Here is an 18,980-nt window from a genome sequence, read left to right on the forward strand (position 1 = left end):
CTTTGCCTACTTGGTGTTTAATGCTTTTTGCTGTGTAGTTGAATTGTCCTCAACGTTCCAGCGAATAGGTTTATGCTACAAACCCATCATACAGTATTAGAGAGAAAACCCCAGCTATCAAACTATCCTGTGTGAGCAAGCACTGGGCGACAGTGAGGAGGAAAAACTCCCTGTTGACAGTAATCCAGATGGTGGATGTGCTTATTGACATATTATGTACTGTCTCCCTCAGTAGATTCAATTCAATTCAATTTTATTTATATAGCGCCAAATCACAACAAAAGTCGCCTCAAGGCGCTTAGTCGCAATTAACAGCAACATTTAGATGCTGTTAAATGTTTTAGTTGTTATTATGCATTAAACAGTGTTTGTTGATCTTGAAGCTTCATTCACTCAGAGGTGTTTTTTATTTTTAATACAGGCCTCAATGTCTCTTTGTGTATACTTATATACTCAAATAACACCAAAAAAAACAACAACCTGGGGGCTGGCTTGGCCCTCGATCTTGACACCAGGAACTGACTTCCAGTGAAAGCTTTCACTAATGTCATGTTCCTTGATATACAAATGCCAAGTAACTCATCAGCCTCTCAGAATACTGAGAAATGTTAATTCAACACCAGTGAAATTACATTTATTTTATAAAATGTGATTACAGTTTAAATATGGAGGGCCCGGAGTGTCAAAATGAATTAATTAAATACGCCATTAAATAATTGTTTCATTAATTAATTAAAATTATATTTAAATGAATATTTCAATAATTAAATGCCCATTCATTTTATTTAAAACATTTAATAAATTATTTATTCAAATTTAATGTAATTAATGACACAATTCATTACGTATTTAATAAATAACACATTGATTCTTTATTTTACATTTTTATTAATTATTGAAACATTTAATTGTTTAATGATGTATTTATTTATCATTTTGCACTTCTGACCCTGCCGCTATGTTCTTGAATTTATTTTATCTGTCAGCCTCACTCGTCAAAGTCTAGATAATCAATTGCTATGACCTCGTGGTAGTGTGGACTTGGGGCAGCCAGGTATCCCAGAATGCATTTCAAAACACAAGCAGCACTAGTGGTGGTGTCTAAAATGTAAGTTTTATTAGGGCAGGTTGTCAACATAGAACATGTTTGTAGTGCTCTGATGTTTTCAGTCGCTAGCTTTGCTAACAGTCAGCTGACAGAGTGTACCAAGCTCACAGCCCCGGGACGTTTCTCGGTACTCAAGTATGCAAGTCTGTACCCGTGTTTTCACTAGTCTGTACTTCTGAACTTCAAACGGGAGTCCAGACTTCCCGAGAAAGCAGCCCAATCATTCTACAATTGGAAGGCAGTGTACTTGATGACATCACAACTCCAGAGTTTTTACTGCCATCCCCCCTTAATTTAACTGTGATTAATATTTTCAGTTGGCAAAATTTGCTTTTACATGTTATCTGTTTATAATGTCTAATAAATGGTAAATGGCCTGTATTTGTATAGCGCTTTACTAGTCCCTAAGGAACCTAAAGCGCTTTACACATCCAGTCATCCACCCATTCACACACTGGTGATGGCAAGCTACATTGTAGCCACAGCCACCCTGGGGCGCACTGACAGAGGCGAGGCTGCCGAACACTGGCGCCACCGAGCCCTCTGACCACCACCAGTAGGCAATGGGTGAAGTGTCTTGCCCAAGGACACAACGACCGAGACTGTCCAAGCCGGGGCTCAAACCGGCAACCTTCCGATTACAAGGCGAACTCCCAACTCTTGAGCGACGATCGCCCCTAAGCTTCATACAGGTCAGCACAATCACTACATGACAGAATAACAAGTTTAATCTCTCTTAATAAAAATGGTATAGAGCTATACTGCTTCTTGAATAAAAACAAACAGGTTAGGATGCTTTTATTTTTATTTTAGTAAACACTCAAACCTACAACAATAGACTTGGGAAAGAAGTGAACAAATATTTAAAACATGATCATTTCTGGAGCAGCCTTCAGGATCTGCACGTATTAACCTCCCGTTTCTATTGTGTCTCAAAATGTTTGCAGCAGACAGCATAAAGCCAAATAAATAAAGGTGTCACTTACAGACACTACACCCCAGTGACGCTGATAAGCCACTTGAGTTTTTTCAGCAAAAACATGCCGAATATTGCCCACAATCATCCCTCTTTGTGAAAGCTACTTCAGTAAACCAGCATTAATAAAGTTTTTCTTTCTTTTAAGTTTTTGTTTTTGTTTTCTTTAATGTTAATAAAGATACAATGTTATGCAGAGATGTACTTATAATAATAATTTTGTAGTCAAATCTGTTTATAGTTTTCTTCTTCCTAAGCGGAGCGTAACAGAAAATAACTTCTTTTTTTTTAAGTACTTTAAAATTCATTATATACAGATAGCAGTTTAGAACAGGATTGTTTAAGCACTAAGGGGCAATAAGAAACTACAGAAAGAGGTTGACCCTAAAGCAGGCTTCTACAGTTTTAATTGTTTTGGGGTTTTCTGAAGCGTTTCTGGATATAGACTTTAGCCAGATAAATGTTATGAATTAATTTAAATGAAACTTGTTTTGTTATCCTATGAGAGGAGTTTACCATTTCATTAAATAACTGAGCCACATGTGTAATATTATCAAGAAACCAGTATTCCAAAAAGAGGGATTTGTGTCTGTATAAAATGTCCTTATTGTTACACAAATTATGTTTATAGATGAGATTCCATGACAAAAAGGCCTGGTGAGGAAAAGCAAATATCTTAATTGTGATTTTATCAATGTCATAATTGCATATTGTTTAGATATCAACAATGGAGGGGAGGGGAATAACATTCTAATTGGAGTTGGGCTATTTTTGTAAATATTGTAGCGAATTCATCTTAAATGTATTATTTAAATAGCTAATATCTATAAAATGTAGACCACCTTTATCATATCCATTCATGAAAACAGGTTTTCTTAAATAATGAGTCCTATTTCTCCACACAAAGGTAAAGAGCATCTTGTCAGTGTCATTTAAAAGTTTTTTCTCCACATGGAGAGGCAGAGCTGCATATGTTAATCGTAATGTTCCCTCCACTTTGGTAATCAGAACTCTTCCTTTTAAGGAGGGATCCACTGGTTTAGTCTACTTTGAGTTTTCTGGATGATGGGTTCCAGATTTATGGATGCTCTTTTTTGTTGATCCTTGGTAATTATTATTCCTAAGTATAGCACTTCATTTTTAATTTGTATATTACAAATAGATGTACTGGAACATTCCTAATTTCACACTTGTTAATATTCAGATCTAAGCCAGAAGCTCTAGAGAAGACTTTTACAGATTCCAGAGCTGCAGAAATTTGGTTTGGTTTCTTCAGAAAAAGAGGAGTATCATCAGCCAGTTGAGTGATGATCAGATTTCTGTCCAGCAGAGAAATACTTTGAATTTTACTGGATCTAATATGGTCTGCTAAGAATTGGGCAACTCGTAAAAAGAGTTAGAAAGAGGCAAGGCATCCTTGTCGAATGCCTCTTGACAGATCAAATCTAATCTAGGACAAGTTCCACCGCTTAGTTTCACTGAGCTATTACCATTTCTTTATAGACTGTATAGACTTTATAGTTCAGAATAATCTAGAATGTCTAGTAATAGTCTTTTATTGTTTGTTATCTTTTAGGCATAAAACCTGATTGTGTTTCATCTATGAGGGAATTCAGGACCATTTTGAGCCTCTATGCTAGAATTAGGGGGCGCCAGTTATCTAAAAGTAACAGAAAATGATTGAGAAGCACTAATCCAGTGACTGTTGAAACATTTTCCCTGTCACGTGTCCTAGAAGTCATCAAACCTGTTCTGACAAAACGTCCTACTTTGGCAAAACGGCCTACCGTAAGTAGTTTATGCACATTTCTGCTGTCACAGAGTAATTCCAGCACAAATGTAAGTAGGTATGACGGTTTGCCACTTAACTTTGCCCATCAGAGTAGGCTTGTAGCTCACATTCATAAAGCCAGGACGGTTTGCCACTTCATTTATATAAGTATGCTTGTAGGTCACATTGTCAAAGGTAGCATGGTTTGGCACGTAATTTTACCCATCAGAGTATTTTTCTAGCTCTTATTAACAAAGGTAAGATGATTTGCCACTGAATTCTAGCTGTAAAATTATGCTTCTAGCTCAGGGGTGTCAAACTCCAGGCCTCAAGGGCCGGTGTCCTGCAGGCTTTAGATCTCACCCTGGGTCAACACACCTGAATCACATGATTAGTTCATTACCAGGCCTCTGGAGAACTTAAAACATGTTGAGGAGGTCTTTTAGCCATTTAAATCAGCTGTGTTGGATTAGGACACATCTAAAACCTGCAGGACACCGGCCCTCGAGGCCTGGAGTTTGACACCCCTGCTCTAGCTCATATTAACAAAGGTAGGACGATTTGATACCTAAATATAGCTGTTAAAGTATGCTTGTACGTCACATTTACAAAGGCAATTAATTTTACCCGTCAGAGTATGTTTGTAGCTTATATTCACAAAGGTAGGACGGTTCGCCACTGAATTTCCAGTGTTGCCAACTCCTCAGTAAGGAAAATCGCTATTGGCTGTCCTAAAAGTCGCTAGAAGTCTTTTATCTGGAAATGTGCAACCTAATCCCGGTCCAGATTGCAAATGCTTAAGTACTCCTTGTGATTTTAAAACTCGAACAGGTCTTGGTGTCACTCATTTAAATGTCAGAAGTCTTCTTCCCAAACTTGATTTTGTGAAAATTTGGATGAAAGAGTTAGATACCGATATTCTTATATTATCAGAAACCTGTCTTACAAAATCGATTACTGACAAAGACATTGCAATAACAGGCTATAATCTTTTCCGTTGCGACCGCCCCAGAAAGGGTGGCGGTGTTGCAATTTATGTAAAAAGCAAATTCCATGTTACTGTCGATTCATCGTATCTGTTTGTAAACAGTCTGAACTTCTTGCGCTCAAGCTCCAACTTTTCACTTAGTGAAAAACTATCTACTTTAGATTTTAATGAAATTGTGCTGGCCGGAGATTTCACCTGGGACTGGTTGTCCTCTGCCTCACACAGTTTTAAATCCATCTGTGATTCATATAATCTCACACAACTAATTTACAGCACAACTCGTCCAAATCTTAAATGCCCAGAAAAGTCATCACTTATTGATTTATTTTTAACTAATATGCCGTATAAATATTCTCACACTGGGGTTTTCGCAAATGATATCAGTGACCATTGTGTGGTAGCTGTATTCAGACAATCAAAGCTCCCAAAATCCATCCATCCATCCATCCATCTTCATCCGCTTTATCCGGGGCCGGGTCGCGGGGGCAGCAGCCTAAGCAAAGAGGCCCAGACCTCCCTCTCCCCCAGCCACCTCCTCCAGCTTATCCGGGGGAATACCAAGGCGTTCCCAGGCCAGCCGAGAGATATAATCTCTCCAGCGTGTCCTGGGTCTGCCCCGGGGCCTCCTCCCGGTGGGACATGCCTGGAACACCTCACCCAGGAGGTGCCCAGGGGGCATCCTTGTCAGATGCCCGAACCACCTCAGCTGGCTCCTTTCGATGTGGAGCAGCAGCTGCTCTACTCTGAGCCCCTCCCGGATGGCCGAACTTCTCACCCTATCTCTAAGGGAGAGGCCAGCCACCCTTCGGAGGAAGCTCATTTCTGCCGCTTGTATCAGCGATCTCGTTCTTTCGGTCACTACCCACAGCTCGTGGCCATAGGTGAGGGTAGGGACGTAGATCGACCGGTAAATTGAGAGCTTCGCTTTTACACTCAGCTCCCTCTTCACCACGATGGACCGGTGCAGCGTCCGCATTACTGCAGCTGCAGCCCCAATCCGTCTGTCGATCTCCGGCTCCCTTCTCCCATCACTCGCGAACAAGACCCTGAGATACTTGAACTCCTCCACTTGGGGCAGGAACTCATCCCCGACCCGGAGTGGGCACTCCACCCTTTTCCGGCTGAGAACCATGGCCTCAGATTTGGAGGTGCTGATCCTCATTCCCGCTGCTTCACACTCGGCTGCGAACCGTTCCAGTGCGAGCTGGAGGCCCTCAGCCAACAGAACCACATCATCTGCAAAAATCAGAGATGAGATTCTGACGCCACCAAAGCGAAAGCCCTCCGCCACTTGGCTGCGCCTAGAAATTCTGTCCATAAAAATTATGAACAGAACCGGAGACAAAGGGCAGCCCTGGCGGAGCCCATCACCCACCGGGAACGAGTCCGACTTACTGCCGGCAATGCGAACCAAGCTCTTGCAACGGTTGTATAGGGATTGAATGGCCCGTAGCAATGGGCCAGACCCCATATTCCCGCAACACCTCCCACAGGACACCCCGAGGGACACGGTCGAATGCCTTCTCCAAGTCCACAAAACACATGTAGACTGGTTGGGCAAACTCCCATGCACCCTCAAGTATCCTGGAGAGGATAAAGAGCTGGTCCAGTGTTCCGCGACCAGGACGAAAACCGCATTGTTCCTCCTGTATCCGAGGTTCGACTAACGGACGAACTCTCCTTTCCAGCACCCTGGCATAGACTTTCCCAGGGAGGCTGAGGAGTGTGATCCCCCTGTAGTTGGAACACACCCTCCGGTCCCCCTTCTTAAAGATGGGGACCACCACCCCGGTCTGCCAGTCCACAGGTACTGCCCCTGATCTCCACGCAACATTGCAGAGGCGTGTCAACCAGGACAGCCCTACAACGTCCAGAGCCTTCAGGAACTCGGGGCGGACCTCATCAACACCAGGGGCTCTGCCACCAAGGAGTTGTTTAACTGCCTCAGTGACCTCGCCCCCGGAAATTGGCGGGTCATTCCCCTCATCCCCAGACTCTGCTTCCTCCTCGGAAGACGTGTCAGTGGGATTAAGGAGGTCCTCGAAGTATTCCTTCCACCACCTGACAATTTTCTCAGTCGACGTCAGCAGTGCTCCCAAAATCAAGGCCACAAATAGTTTTTAAACGAGATTTTAAGCATTTCTGTGAGCAAGCTTTCTTTCATGATTTATGGGACTATAACTGGAATAGAATCTACCTGATAACTGATCTTGAGCTGGCATGGAATTATTTTTATGACACTTTTATCAAAGTTATAAATAAACATGCCCCCATGCGCAAATGTAGAGTAAAATGTAGAAACAACCCTTGGTTTTCTCCTCAGCTCTCCAGTCTACTCAAAAAAAGGGATGCTGCCTGGGCAGGCCAGAAAAACTACATCCGAAGCGGATTGGCTGATCTTTAGACAGCTCAGAAACCGTTCAACTTCCTTAATTAAAAAGGCCAAATCAGAATTCTATCTTTCAAAAACTACTAAACATTTGAACGATCCTAAAAGATTCTGGAAAATAATAAAATCTTCTTATTGGGACATAACTACAAATGAAATGCCAACTTTTGTTGTAAAACACTGCTGCACTTTAACAGAGAAATGTGACATTCTAAACTGCTTTAATGAACTTTTTGTTTCTTCAGGATCTCTATTTGATATTTATTTATATCCAGATTTAAAACAGCTTAATCAACAAGAGGCTCTCTCTGCAACCGCTCAAACTGAATCTGTGGTCCAACCCTTCAGTTTTTCTCCGCTAAATGTTTTTGAGGTCCACAGGGCTTTAAATCTGTTGGATCTAAATAAATCTGCAGGACCAGATCAACTTGATCCCTATTTTCTTAAGTTGGCTGCAGATTTTATAGCAGAACCAATAACTTACATTTTTAATCTTAGCCTCTCGAACAGTGAGATCCCTGTAATATGGAAATCTGCCTATGTTCTCCCTTTGCTGAAAGGAGGTGATCCTTCAGTTAATAACTACAGGCTCATATTGTGTGTTCTAGCAAACGTTCTAGAAAAGTTCATTAGTGAACAACTGAAAGACTTTTTGGACAAAAATTCAGTTCTTTCCCAACATCAGTCAGGATTCAGAAAACAACACAGCACAATAACTGCTGCTGTTAAAGTGGTTAATGACATCGTTGATTCAATGGACTGCAAAAAATACTGTGCTGCTCTTTTTCTTGACTTGTCAAAGGCTTTTGATACAGTTGACCATGCTATTTTATTAAATAGACTACACAATATTGGTCTATCTGTAAATGCTGTAAGTTGGTTTTCAAATTACTTGTCAGCAAGAAAACAGTGTGTCCATGCTGCTGGGTCTTCTTCCTCTTTTCTCCCAGTATCCAAAGGAGTTCCACAGGGCTCCATATTAGGGCCATTGCTATTTTCTCTTTACATAAACAACCTTTGTGATAATTTGTCAAATGCAGCATTTCATCTTTATGCAGATGATACAATTATTTATTGTTTATCCCCTTCAGTAGAACAAACCCTGCAATTTCTGCAGTCTGCCTTTGATGTAGTTCAGTCCCATTTAACTCAACTTAAGTTGGTGTTAAATCCAGAGAAATCCAAGTTCATGTTATTCTCAAATGGCAAAGAATTGTAAGCTACGTCTCCTAAGATTAAAAGAATTCAAGGAACTGAAATTGAAATGGTCACATCTTACAAGTATCTAGGGGATCATTATAGATCAGAATTTGTCATTTAAAACTCACATTCAAAGGCTTGTGTCGAAGTTAAAACTAAAACTAGGTTACTTTTTTAGAAATCAATCCTGTTTCTCCCTCCAAGTGAGAAAACACTTGATTCATGCAACTTTTTTTTACCTTTATTGGATTATGGTGACCTGCTTTTTATGAATGCACCTACCCACTACCTAAAGAGGTTGGATACTGTGTACCATTGTGCTTTACGTTTTATTACTGGCTATGGAAATCGTGTACATCATTGTTCTTTGTATGCTGCTGCTAAATGTCCATCTTTACATATTCACAGACTCTCCCATTGGTTGATCTTTATCTATAAATCTCTCCTTGGGCTGGTTCCATCTTATTTATCTGTTTATATGTATAAAAACCACAACCAATACAGCCTTTGTTCTCACAATATCATACAATTGATTGTCGCAAAAATCAGAACAGAATTGGGGAAAAAGTCTTTTTAATACGCTGCCCCTGCTTCCTGGAATAATCTGCAGAAGGAACTGAAATGATCAGAATTGGTTACCTTGGGAGAGTTTAAGTCTGTCTTAAAGGAACGAGAGAATAACTCTTTCACTCAGTGTGATTGTTTTTAATGTAATTTGATCTGTTATTGTATATTTTACACATGTTGGTATGGGATATTGTATTTGTTTTAAATGTTATATACTTATGTGGTATGTGTATTTTGACTTTTGTTGCCATGATGCCAGGTCTCACTTGAAAATGAGATTTTTAATCTCAATGAGATTTTTACCTGGATAAATAAAGGACTAATAATAATAAAAATGACATCATCGCCTAATTTGCATAATTGGTCATGCTGATGTAATTGTAACCTACGCTGTTGGAGAGGGTTAGGGTTACTTTAGGGTTACTTTATGTCTCTTCCACATCGTGGAACATTTGTCGCTAGTCGCTCTTTAGAAAAAAAGTCGCTAAGGGGGTCTGAAAACTCGCTAAATATAGTGACAAAGTTGCTAAGTTGGCAACACTGTGAATTTCGTGTTGTGCGCATGCGTAGAAACAACGGGTAGGATGGTTTGTCAGGTGGGATGGATTCTCAGAACACCGGAAGTGAGCGTGAAGACGAAGCGGCCACGGGCAAGATGGCACGGAGCGTACTGTGTACATGCCTCGGTGTGCTTCAGCTAGGCAGGAAAACCGCGCTGCTGTCCGGTGCTCGTTTCTACTCGCAGAGCGAAGCGGAGCCGCTGACACTGAAGCAGCAAAGCGACGGAATAAGGTGCAGCTAGTTACCGTATCTGGTCCCTTATACAGATGCACAACAATTATGGAGCAAGACTTTCACAACAGCAGTTTGTTGTAGTGATCCGTACAGTGCCTCAGTTTGTGTGTCAGACCAACACGTACACACAAAGTACACTCGGGATGAATATTACGTCAGTGAAAAGCGGTTAAAATGTCTGCTATTCTGAATTGGAAACAATGGGGAACATGTTTTCAGGTTACTGGTTTAATTTAAATGCACAAAAGCTCGAAATCTGAATTTCATGAGCAACAACGTGAACATTATACTGTCTGTAATGTCCAGACCATTTTTTTCTGTTTTTCTCCTGTCTTCACCCACTATGATGTCAACACAAAATGAAGTTTTTACATTATGTTTTCATGTATTAAGGAAAAGAAGTTCTCCAAACGTACCTGGTCCTGTGTGAAAATGTATTTGTGTCCTAAACCTAATAACTGGTTGTGCCACCATTGGTGCAGTGACTTTGTTTCTCAGCTGTTTCTTTAGATCATGGTCATCAGGCTCTATTTAAGTGATTTCTCCATTCAGCAGGTCTGCTGCTATTCAGACCTTTCTCTAAAATTATAATTTATTTGATTATCTGAAACATTTAAGTGTGACAAATGTTCAAAAATTAAGAAATCAGGAAAAGGGCAAATATCTATTTACGACACTCTACCTCATCACCTTCAGCGAAATCAAAGATGGGAAATAAAAGAAAGGAAAAAAGGTGGCAGACGCCTATATTACAGAATCATTTTAAAGATGATTTCTGTAACCTTGGTGAAAATTGTTCTGAAATATGTTAAAGAAATATATTTTTAAAAAAAATTTCTTCTTGTCTTCAGGAGAATAATACTAAACAACCCCAAGAAGAGGAATGCTTTGTCTCTGTCCATGCTCGAGTCTCTCCGAGAGAACATCTTAGCTGATGTTGACAGCGAGGATCTCAGAGTTGTCATCCTATCAGGTTGGTGTTTGTCTATTACGCGTGTGACAGAGAGAAAGCCAAATGCCAGTCTGACCTTGTTATGTGTATTTCAGCCAAAGGTCCAGTGTTTTCCTCTGGACACGACCTGAAGGAGCTGACATCTGCTCAGGGTCGAGAATATCACACAAAGGTGTTTCATACCTGCTCAGAGGTCAGTTAGTGTTTCTCTGTCTTCTTGTCTTGTCATTCACTGAGACGTTTATTGATAATTTTGTGAATTAAAATGTAATGAATCATGCCATGCATATTGAAACGACTGCAAAATAAAAACAGATGTTTTCAGACAGTTTATGTGACCAAAAAGCCAAATTTGCTTAATTTAAAATAACATGAAAAAGAGACAAACTTTATATATAAGGTGGACTTTGTTATCAAAACCACTGATTGCCCTGTCAAAGATCGATCTATCCACCTCAGCTTCTTTGGTTTGTTTGTTTTGTGTTTTTACTGTGACTGCAGCTTACATGCTGACAAATCACTGTACTGTTTGCTTTGTTACAGACACTCAGGTACAGTTCTGGTCACAAGTTTCCGTCCATTCATCGTGGGCATGAATGTCATGGTTATTTTGAGCTTTGAGCTGAATTTCGCAACTTGTGTAAATCCATTATTCTCCTTAGAACAATTCAAAGAAATCACTAAAAGTCCCAAATGATGGAAACATCAGATCTCCACATAAATATAAATATGAAGGAAAAACGTTTTAAATATTATGATTTGCGCCCTGTGCTGCAGGTGATGACGCTGATACAAGACATACCTGTTCCAGTGATCGCCATGGTGAACGGTGTTGCCACAGCAGCCGGATGCCAGCTTGTTGCCAGTTGTGACATCGCTGTGGTGACGGAGAAGTCCACCTTTGCTACTCCGGGTGTCAGCGTGGGTCTGTTCTGCTCGACGCCGGCGGTGGCCATTGGCAGAGCGGTGCCGAGGAAGGTGAGGCGCTCCTCCAATTATTTTTGGTTTTATAGTTTCATTCGATGGAAACTTTTAGATTTTCTTCTTGTTAGGACTTAGAAAAGTTCGTTATTCACATGACATTATGCGAAAGATCAAGATAAAATCAGAAATGATCATAAACCGAAGTCATTTAAAAAATGTCTGCTTTTTAAAGGCTGTTTTTTGTTTATTCTCATTAATAATCAATTTTAACATTTTTGTTTTGTGTTTTGAAGGTTTGAGTAATTACAGTCACTACGAGTAAATTAAAGGTACACGAGGTCCTTTTTTAAATCTTTATTTACACCCTGTCTTAGCTTGGTCTATAAATGAACATCATGAAAATTATTCAACAGAAAAGTTCTCAGTTAAACCCTGTTTTCTATGAGGCACTCATGAAAAACAGGACGCTGTTCTCTGGAGTTTATCAATCTGTCATTCAGCTCTGAATCACTTGAAGTCAATATCACTTTTGGATTTTGATTCTTCTAAGAGGACACTTGTTCAGAACATGTTGTCTCTCTTTGGATCTACTCAATTGTGAACAAACATCCTTAGTATTCTAGTATTTAGCTCTAATCAATACACACCTTCCTTTCCTTCTTTTAAACAGGTTGCTATGGAGCTGTTGTTCACAGGAACTCCCATCTCAGCCCATGATGCTTTGCTCCACGGTCTGGTCAGTAAAGTGGTGCCGGAGGAGCAGTTGGAAGAGGAAACATTAGCCATCGCCCAGCGTATCTGTAAAGCTAGCCGACCTGTTGTAGCCCTCGGAAAGGCCACTTTCCAAAGGTGAGAATTTACAGTGTGTAAACTCACAGACGGTTTCCATGGCAATAATTTCATAGGAATTAGTAATGGGATTTCCGGCTCTTTTTAGAGAACCGGCTCTTTTGGTTCAGCTCACTAAAAAGAGCCGGCTCTTTCGGCTCCCAACCGGCTCTTCAGGTTGTTTTGTTGCTTTAATTAATTTATTATTAACAATAATATGAAATTATGCACAAAAGGAATTACTAATGTAAAAAAAGAAGTTTTATTTATATATGTTTCTATATAAATATATACTGTGGCCCCTACAGACAAAGCACGTACAAACTCCAAAACACATTGCTGACCTTTCAAAACAGAGCTACCTAGATCACATTACACAATTGAAAGCATATGTATATTGTTTGTGTATTTATACACAAGCACTCATATATATTCAAATAATTAAAAAAATGTTCATTTACCTGTTACTACCACACACCAAATCCGGTCGTACGTGTTTTGTCTTTAGGGGCCACCGTAAATATACTTTTATTTATTCACTCCACATAAAATGTAATAAATAAATCATAATACAAAAACCAACTATCTACATTTTAACTTTTAACTATTTAAATTTTCAGCTTTTTCCTTTTAAACAAATTTAAAGTGAAACAACACAACACACTGCAAACCACAACACAATTAAATATAAATTAAAATATGTGGTGTTTGTTTCTGTATGTTTCCTTCCTAAGACAAATGGCTCAAGGTCGCGATGCTGCGTATGCCACCGCATCAAAGGTGATGGTCGACAACCTGGCTCTCAGAGACGGGCAGGAGGGGATCCGCGCCTTCATAGAGAAACGCAAACCAGTGTGGAGCCATAAAGCAGAAAAAGCCCACGACTGACTGAGTTTTAGCAATGAATGAGTTTTATACAATGATCATGTGATTAATATTGACAGGAACACATGATTAGCACTCACTGGTGAGTTGAGTAATTACCACCAGCCTTCAGTGAATGTGTCGGCTGTGCTGTTTCATGTTCTCTGAGGATTTCCTCCTGTTCACCATAGCTAAAGATGATGATGATCCATTGTGTGCCTTAAATGCTGCTGTGAGAGCAATGAGAAGGAAATACACTGTTGACTAAGATGGTGGATAAAAAAATTGACGTAATAGATAAATGCTGCTTTCTGTCCAATTTTAGATGGATTAAATGAGGTTAAGAATGGAAAGAGAATCTTAATGTTGAGATGAGCTACATCTAAGCTCTGTTTGCTAGACTGTAAATCCTAAACAGAAGCTAAAGTTTGGATCTTTGAGCAAAATTACTTTTTTTTTTCAGATCCTGGTTTAATTAGTTCTGGATTTGTAATTAAGTAGAAGATTATAAAAATTAATAGTCTTGACACAAAACTATAATATTATAATTCAATAAGCTTGTTGAAATACAACACTCTACTTCAGTAGCTTATAGAGGTATGAAATGTTGCCAGTATTTCAGTAAAAAATTAATAACAACATAACTACAACATAAATCTAAAAAATGAAGTATTTTTAGGGATTTTCTTTGTCCTGTTACACATAATCCTCACAATGACTGACGTTAGTCCATCACCTTTTATTGTGCCAGCTTTTTGTTAAGTGGTATTTGTGTTAGTTTCTGTTGTTTTGGTTAAAAGTGTGCATTAAAATTAAAACTCTCATATGGATTTATTTACGCAAAATTTAAATCAAAGTGGCTAAAATGAAAACCTTGTTCACAAATTCAATGTGAGGCGTCATTGACACAGAGAGCAGAGCAAGACGTTATCAGAGTCCAGATTCGCTCATCATTCTTGTTTTCTTTGCTGCTACGCACACAGCAAAATCAGCAGTCTTTCACACCTTGGCTCGTGTGATTAGGTAGAGGATAATTAGGGGGTCCATTGTCCGTCTTGGGGGGACCCTAGAACTGAAGAAGCTTCTCGGATGAGAGGTGAAACGTCTTCAAGCATCTTAAAGAAGTCCAGACGCTTTTTTTCCCCAAGCTCCTTAGACTACGCTGACCTGGATGACTGAGAACCTTCACAAACAACAAGTTACAATCCAAAAAAAGGGAATTATATATTTCATATGCATTCTAATTCTGAGTTTATTTATCAATTAACTAGAGTAAAATATGCATACTTAAATGTATAAATAATGCTCTTTACGGCGTAATTTAGCCTGTAGTGTTAATCTCATATAATACTACCCAGTGTTGGTCAGTGTTAAATCCTGACTCAATTTAGAGTCAATTTAACTCTGGAATTTCAACTCTTGTGAAAGAGTAAATTTAACATGGTGAAAGAATGTCCGGAGTGTAGCATTGTCCGAAATTATTCAGGTTTAGAGTATAAAGGAAAACGGGGGGAAAAGTTCATGGTTATAAAAGTGGTTAAAATATATAAAGTTGATAAAAGGTTTAAAAATCATATGCTTGGTTACCAAGGTACTTCATTTACAGTTGTAAGAGTTCAATGAATAAAAGGATTTCATGATTTAGAGTTAATTTATATGCTGTGTCCAAATTCAGGGAAGGGTGCTCCGAAGAATCCTACCTACGTGACGTAGGTAGGATTCTTTGAACAGCCGAGTAGGATGGGCTTGAGAAGCTGGCCTTCGTTCAAGTCTGCCCTTTATTCCACACATTTCTGGTCGTTCACACCACAGCACGAAAACTGAAAAATGGACCAATAAATGATGCTCAGTGTGTTGTGTACTGTTTTAATTTCCGAGGAGCTACAAAACCGGTATAAACGTCGCTGGTATGTTTGGTACCTTAGGCTCATCAGAGCCAGTCATATCGAGGTAAAATAATCTACCCTAAACTACACGCATTTAGGAATTACATAACTAGTTTAACGGATAAGTCCTTATTTTTTTTATTTTTTTTTTACTTAGACCTGGTTTAATTCTGGTATAGAACCAGTCGAATATTTGTATATCCAACTGCAGCTGTCAGACCATAGCAGGGGTCACCAGCCTTTTTAAAACTGAGAGCTAGATAAAATTGTAAACAGCTTGGTTCATCTCCAAAAGTTGATTCTGTTCATCTGGACGTAGCGTTTTGTGGGAGAAACGTTTCGTCACTCATCCAAGTGACTTCTTCAGTTTCAGCTGACTGCAGGTTTCCCCAATCTTATAAACAGTGCATTTGCATAATGACTGAAACTAGCCCACTCAGGGAACAATGGGCTGGGAGGTCAGTTCCTTAATCATAATTATGCAAATTCTCATGACCATTGATCAACAACCACTGACCAAAACCCAGAGGGTTTACTTTCCTGGATAATTGAGAATGCATCAAGAAAGCTGATTCATCTTTAGTTATCTGATAATAACAATTCTATCTTGATAAGCTGTCTTATCACAGGTTAATTTTTCAAAAATATTAATGATTTAAGAAAGGAAAGGGCTACATGTCAACATCCAACTCTTTATTTCTATTAATGTCTTACTTCGTTCCTACCTGATTGACATGTTTAGGAATTATGAGTGATTGGCACACTGTAGTGGTAAAAGTTGCTACCAATCAAATTAGGACATCGTAAAGTTAAAACAAAACACAACTGACTGTTTTATATTATATCTAATATATATTATGTAATATATATATGTGCCACCAGGGACTCCTTTAGGACCATCGCATTCAGTTTCAGAGTCGGTGTGTCCACGGTGTGCCAGATCACCCCCCAGGTAGCAACGACCATCTGGGACTGTCTAGTGGGCGACTTCATGGCTGTACTTTCAACTGAAGACTGGCGGTCCATCGCAGAGGGATTCCAGGAGCACTGGAACTTCCCTCTCTGCTGTGGAGCTCTGGATGGGAAGCACGTCCAGATGAAGGCACCCCCCCAACTCAGGATCCATGTTCCACAAGGGAACTTTTTCAATTGTTCTCCTTGCATTTGTGGATGCAGGGTATCGCTTCCGCGTCATTGATGTTGGGGGATATGGAAGGTATTCTGGCCAACTCCACCTTTGGTCAGGCTCTTTGGGCTGGGACTCTCCATCTGTCTCCTGACCAGCCTCTACCTGGTGGAGAAGACCGTGGAGCCCATCCCCATGTCTTTGTGGCTGATGAAGCGTTCCCGCTGCGGCGGGAGATCATGAGGCCTTTCCCTGGACGCCTCCTCCCATTAGAGAAGAGGATCTTCAACTATCGCCTCTCCAGGGCCCAGCTGGTAGTGGAGTGTGCCTTCGGTAACCTCTCCTCACAGTGGAGGTTGTATCGGCGTTACATGGAGCTCCGTCCTGAAGTTGCGGAGAAGTGTGTGAAGGCGACGTGTGTAGATGGTTTTTGTATTTTATAGTTTATTTATTACATTTCATGTGGAGTGAATAAATAAAAGTATATTTACGGTGGCCCCTAGAAACAAAGCACGTACAAACTCCAATCTTCTGTGTTACCTGGATTTACATCAGTGTAAGGGACTCAACAAAAAACAAAGTGTGCAGGTGTGTTTTTAATAACGTTACAGAAACTACAAAATGACAAATAAATACTTTAAAGTTACACTTCTTTCACCATCTAGGTCACCAGCAAGCCATTTAAGACAAGTGTCAGGGTTAATATTAGGTTACCATGCACCTCTTTACCTAATTATCGGTTTATTAAATATTGACTGCATTTTTGTGCATTGCAAAATGAAACGCAGATGACAGAAGAGGTGAAAAAGTAAAAACTTGTAGTTTTAACAGGTTCTAGCTTTGGCAGCCAAAATTTTTTAGCCTTGTTCATCAGCGCACATGGCATTTTACAACGAACCGTCCACTGTTACAGAGATCTTCAGTGCCACTATCTTTATTGGGACGTCACACCAGGTGCTAATGTATGGAAACAGCCTGTCAGTGAAGCTGTGTGTGAAGGTGTGTATGTGTGTGTCTGTGTCAGAGTCATAAAATGACAGCTCTCCTCTGTCAAAGTCCAGCTGAAGTCTGATTCTCTTCGGGTTCCTCGTCACTTGCACGTCTGACCCCGGGTCTAATGGCGACAGTATTTTGTATTCACCACCACAGAACATCAGCCTCCACAGTGCAGGCCAAATGACTCCTTTCCTCTGAAATGAGTCTGTTAACACTCCCAGCACGAAGGCCGTATTGTCCCCAACCTCCACCTCCCAGCTGTGAGAGCCCGAGTCAAAGCCCTCGGAGCTGACAACGGAGAAGAAGTGATCAATCCTCTCTGGATTGTCAGGAAGCTCCTGGGTTTGCTCTCCCTGCCTCACACTGGTCAGATCTTCAGACAGGATTACGCCTGGATGAGCAGTGTTTGGATCCAGGATCACAGGACAGTAGGAAACCATCTCCTTCATCTTGACCCACACATTGAAGCTTAGGTTGCCCACATGCTGGGCCACATCTACCTGTGCTCCCGAGGCAAGCTCTGCATCATCAGGAAGAGGTTGCTGCTGAACTCGTTCCACTGCAGCTCTGTAGTTCTGCAGAAATGAGACATTACCAGCTCTCAGCTCATTTTCTGTATCTTTAATGGTGCGGTAAAGTGCTGTTATCTCTCTGCTCAGAGCCCCAATCTTCTCCTTCATCACTTGACTCTTCTGCTCCTCTTCCTCCCTCAGTGCAACCAACCTGGCTGCCTCCTCCTCTTCTAGAAACTGGTGAAGCTTCTGGAAGTGCTCCTTAATGCTCCTCGCTGTGCTTTCAGCCTGAGCTCTAATATGCTCTGCGGTTTGATCACATTTCCCTTTAACCTCACGGATGGCCCTCATTTTCTTTTTCAGGGGTTTTAATGAATCCTCAAGTTTTTTCTTGTGGTCCTGAGATGCTTCATCAACAGACTGGAAACGGTGGTTTCTGTGAGCTTCTTGATCCGTGCAGTATCTGCACAGTAGCAGCTGCTCATCCACACAGAAGATGCTGAGTTTCTCAGAGTGCAGACTGCAGACGGGCTCAGAGGCTCGCTCCTGTAAGAAAGCCTCACAACGCTTCTTCAGCTCAAAATAAACAGGTGGACACTCCTTTGAAGACTTCCTCTTGCAGACCGGACACCCCAAATCATTTTTGTTTGCCCAGTATTTCTGTAAACAGTCATTACAGAAGCTGTGCTTACATGACAGGATGACTGGATCTTTAAATATATCTTTGCAGACGGGACACGACAGATCTTCCTGTAATTTAGACGCCATGTTGCAGTTAGTTCCTCTCTATACTGTCAAGTTACTTTCACTTTCCTTACGAGCCTCCTAGCAGCAGGTACAGTACATTGCCAATGACAGTATTCACAGTATTCCCTGTGGTACTATTGCAGTCTTTCCTCACTGGGAAGTCTTGAATTTTGCGATAAAGTGTCGTCTTTCATCCGTGCATCCTCAGCAGAGAGAAAAACAAGTTGCTTCCTCATTTCAAAAGAGGGCAGGGCTTCCTGACAATTCCTGTTACTGGCCAGATAAGAAATGGTTGAGTGGCAGTCAAAGAAGGAAGCTGAGAAGCTGAAGTCTGTATGTAGTATTTAATGT

General features: G+C 40.5%; 2 protein-coding genes across 2 annotated transcripts; one reads left to right on the plus strand and one right to left on the minus strand.

The window, feature by feature from the left end:
• The first annotated feature begins 9,600 nt into the window (after positions 1 to 9,600).
• echdc3 (enoyl CoA hydratase domain containing 3) lies at positions 9,601 to 15,214 on the plus strand. The gene is made up of 6 exons (XM_085252554.1): positions 9,601 to 9,791; positions 10,646 to 10,767; positions 10,842 to 10,939; positions 11,524 to 11,724; positions 12,341 to 12,519; positions 13,233 to 15,214. The coding sequence occupies exons 1-6, from the start codon at positions 9,601 to 9,603 to the stop codon at positions 13,384 to 13,386; spliced, it is 945 nt and encodes a 314-aa protein (XP_085108680.1). The 3' UTR covers positions 13,387 to 15,214.
• Positions 15,215 to 16,740: 1,526 nt separating this feature from the next.
• Positions 16,741 to 18,865, minus strand: LOC146555458 (zinc-binding protein A33-like). The gene has a single exon (XM_085251821.1). It carries the CDS (start codon positions 18,648 to 18,650, stop codon positions 17,262 to 17,264), a length of 1,389 nt encoding a protein of 462 aa, XP_085107947.1. The 5' UTR covers positions 18,651 to 18,865; the 3' UTR covers positions 16,741 to 17,261.
• Between the last annotated feature and the right edge of the window lie 115 nt (positions 18,866 to 18,980).

This window comes from Mchenga conophoros, linkage group LG17 (genome assembly GCF_057382185.1).
Source record: "Mchenga conophoros isolate Kocher_MC1m ecotype Shallow Benthic linkage group LG17, M_conophoros_male_GT1.1, whole genome shotgun sequence".
Lineage (NCBI taxonomy): Eukaryota > Metazoa > Chordata > Actinopteri > Cichliformes > Cichlidae > Mchenga > Mchenga conophoros.